Genomic DNA, 3,101 nt, shown 5'->3' with positions numbered 1-3,101 from the left:
ATCACTGTTTGCAGCAACTCCCAGTATCTCCTTACCATTGTTAAAGACATAATGGGAGTTGTAGGTTCATGCGATACAATTTTACATGGGGCAGACCTAACATTGCAATTGATCGCTGTACTAAACTTGGTTATTTATTCATGTACTGATGGTGGTTCTGGCGCTGAATTCATGTACTGACGGTGGTTCTGATGCTGCATTCATGTACTGATGGTGGTTCGAACGCTGCATTCATGTACTGATGGTGGTTCTGACGCTGTATTCATGTACTGACGCATCTGGAGTGCTGCATTTATGTACTGACTGTGGTTCTGGCACTGCATTCATGTACTGACAGTGGTTCTGGCGCTGCATTCATGTGCTGACGGTGATTCTGATGTTGTACGCATGCAGCAATCCAAAATGTGCTTCATGGCTATGTTAAACTTTAAAAAAACTCAAAACTTACACATTAAAGATTATGAGGAGGATTTGGCAAGAGTTAGCATATGTTCACACTTATTTTTTGGAGCAGAATCTCTCCAGATACTTAAAACTTGGTTCTGTTGACGAATTCATATAAGTACCCGTTACATTTTTTGCAGCCCTTGGGATTGGTTCAGTATGGCATTGCGGCCCTTGGACCAAAAAATGTTGTGCACCCCTGCTCTAAGAGATGCTCTTACTTAAAAATGACATCTACTGATGACAGGTTCCCTTTAAAGAGTTCTGGTTTCTGGTTCCTGAATTTTTTCCATTTGACATCCTCATAGACAATACAATGCATTAACATCCAGGATAATTCACTTTCAAAGAATGATCTGGACTTATCTTAAAGAAGTAATAAAGGGGGCGGTGATCATCCCCCCCCTGTAATTTGCACCTCACCGAGTTGTGACAGATTGCTCAGAACCAGTGGAGATAAAAGAACGATGTGTCACTCATTAGAGTGTGTAAAGCCTATGTTTAACTGCAGTGACTAATGTAGAAGCAGCTCACACAGGCTGATTATAGTTCTAGTGAGCAGGAGGATAATCTTAACCTTTCCAGTGAGCACCCCCAGCTTTTAACCCAATTACTGAACTTTCTGGAAAAATAAAACATACATCATAAAATTTGCTCTCCGATGGGTACTATAAAACCGTATACCTTAATTTTTCTGCACTGATTTATCTGGAACTCGTCATCAGGATTTACCATTAGAAGACATTAGGAGTGCTTTTTCAGCCTTTTTAATAATGCTTGTATTAGCCCTAAAACACTAAAGGAAAGTGTTTAAAAAACGAAGACCGTCTGGGATCGCTGTGAATAAATGCCACTACGCGGTGTGCAAGAAGGAGAAAAGAAAAGGCTTTTTCTCCGCTTCCCTACTTTCTGACTATGTTCCCCCAGCCGGATCTTCTCAAAGTATATTTTCACTGAAACGCCGGAATTATATTCTTGGCTGCGATTCATGCTGGTCGCAGGTTGGGAAGCATGGATCGCCTGACAGGTTCCCTTTAATTGCCCCACCACAAAAGAAAAGCCATACATAATGACATATTTGCTCTTTTACTGTAAAACCTGTTTGGCTTTGGTTTCATAGAAGCTTCATGTTGACAATGAATGTGGTTGCTGTGTGAAGTCGCTGTGATATTTTGAGCTCAGACGCTGGCAATCAGCCATGTTTAGTGTGACTGGTGACTGGAAACTTCACGTCTGAGTCATCATGTTGTTGTGTAAAGTCCCGTTTACTAATAATGGGACATGAAGACCAGGACCTAGGAATGTAAGAATAATCTTGATGTAATGGAGTCCAGTATAAAACTAGTCCCATGTATAACCCCTCCAGAGCAGACAGCAGGACTAGAATCTCCTCTGCTAAGAAGAACCAAGGAACATTATGTTGAGCCTTCAGCTAGCTAAGAAGTCCACCCCAAGCCCTTTAAGGCCTTTTCTTCGACCTCTCTGGCCATTGTCCATAGACATCTTCTCTAGCCTTGAGCAAAACATGATATTCTTGGAGAAATAAAAGCCAGCATGAAGCTGATGGACCAGTTTCACCAGCAGCTGCTTCAGGAAACCGCTGAGTGCAAGAATCTAGCTGTGATGACCTCCAGTGATGCAAAGTCCATCAAACACAAGGCTGAGACTCCACTGACCACCCTCAATGCACAGTCTACGGAGAACAAAGCTGAGGCAGTTCTAACCATCAGCGATAAGAAGTCAGCTGAGGCTGGTTTTGTGGTTTCCCTAGGAGTCCAAGATTTTCCTCCCGAAGAGTTGACAGTCAAACTAGTAGGCAAGAAACTGCTAGTAAGCGGAGCCAAGAAATGTAAGAGTGAAGATGGGAAAGGTTCCTTTTCCTACAAATGTCAGATCTTCAGGAAGGAGGTGGATCTTCCCCAAGATGTGCGAGCAGAAGACCTGAGCTGTACAGTGACCAATGGGGGCCAACTGCAGATAGAAGTTTCCCAGACCCATTCTCAGGAAAGGACTGTGCCAATACAGCATTCGGCACTGCAGGCCAATCCTTGGGTCTCCGGCAGTAGCAAAGACTCTAGAGCCTAACTACAACTTGTATACTTGGGTCTGCATTGCTGATATATTACATTGTCATATAATTGAAATAAATGGGTATGTATCTTAAACAATAAAAATGTTTGTTTTTAAAAAGTTTTTTTTTGTGATTTTAGAAAAAGATAGCGTTTGGAGGACAGAGCACGAAATATCCCGTCCATTAAATATGACGACCATCAATTCAACTGCTATCTCTTTATCATACATACCTCTCTACTCAGGGAGAGGGATGGAAGGTTTCTCTCAGGGGCATATGACAGAGGAAGGGCGAGCTGTGGTTCTGTTCACATCCATTTCAACATTCCATCTGTCTGTTCCGATATAGGAACAGACAAACGGAAAAAGTGATCTGAGGCATCATTTATGCAAACAGAAGCAGAGGGGACTTGCATGCATGCCAGACTTTTTCTTCCATTCTAAAAAAAAAACCTGAAACCAAAAATACCCCATAATAATGTATGAGGCCCTGCTGCATCCATTTACATAACTGAGGCAACAGATCATTTAGTCTGTTTCTAAAACGTAACCGACAAATAGATTGTCCGAATGGACATGTGAACACA

General features: G+C 42.1%; 1 protein-coding gene across 1 annotated transcript; it reads left to right on the top strand.

Annotated features, from left to right (window-relative positions):
- Positions 1 to 1,698: 1,698 nt before the first annotated feature.
- Positions 1,699 to 2,634, top strand: HSPB9 (heat shock protein family B (small) member 9). The gene is given in 2 exon segments (XM_073681136.1): positions 1,699 to 1,973; positions 1,976 to 2,634. Coding segments are annotated over 2 exon segments (666 nt in total). The 5' UTR covers positions 1,699 to 1,861; the 3' UTR covers positions 2,530 to 2,634.
- Positions 2,635 to 3,101: the final 467 nt, after the last annotated feature.

This window comes from Phyllobates terribilis, unplaced genomic scaffold (genome assembly GCF_046119375.1).
Source record: "Phyllobates terribilis strain yellow unplaced genomic scaffold, ASM4611937v1 Scaffold_5__5_contigs__length_657084704, whole genome shotgun sequence".
NCBI classification, from domain to species: Eukaryota; Metazoa; Chordata; class Amphibia; order Anura; family Dendrobatidae; genus Phyllobates; species Phyllobates terribilis.
This window is presented reverse-complemented; position numbering and strand designations above follow the sequence as displayed.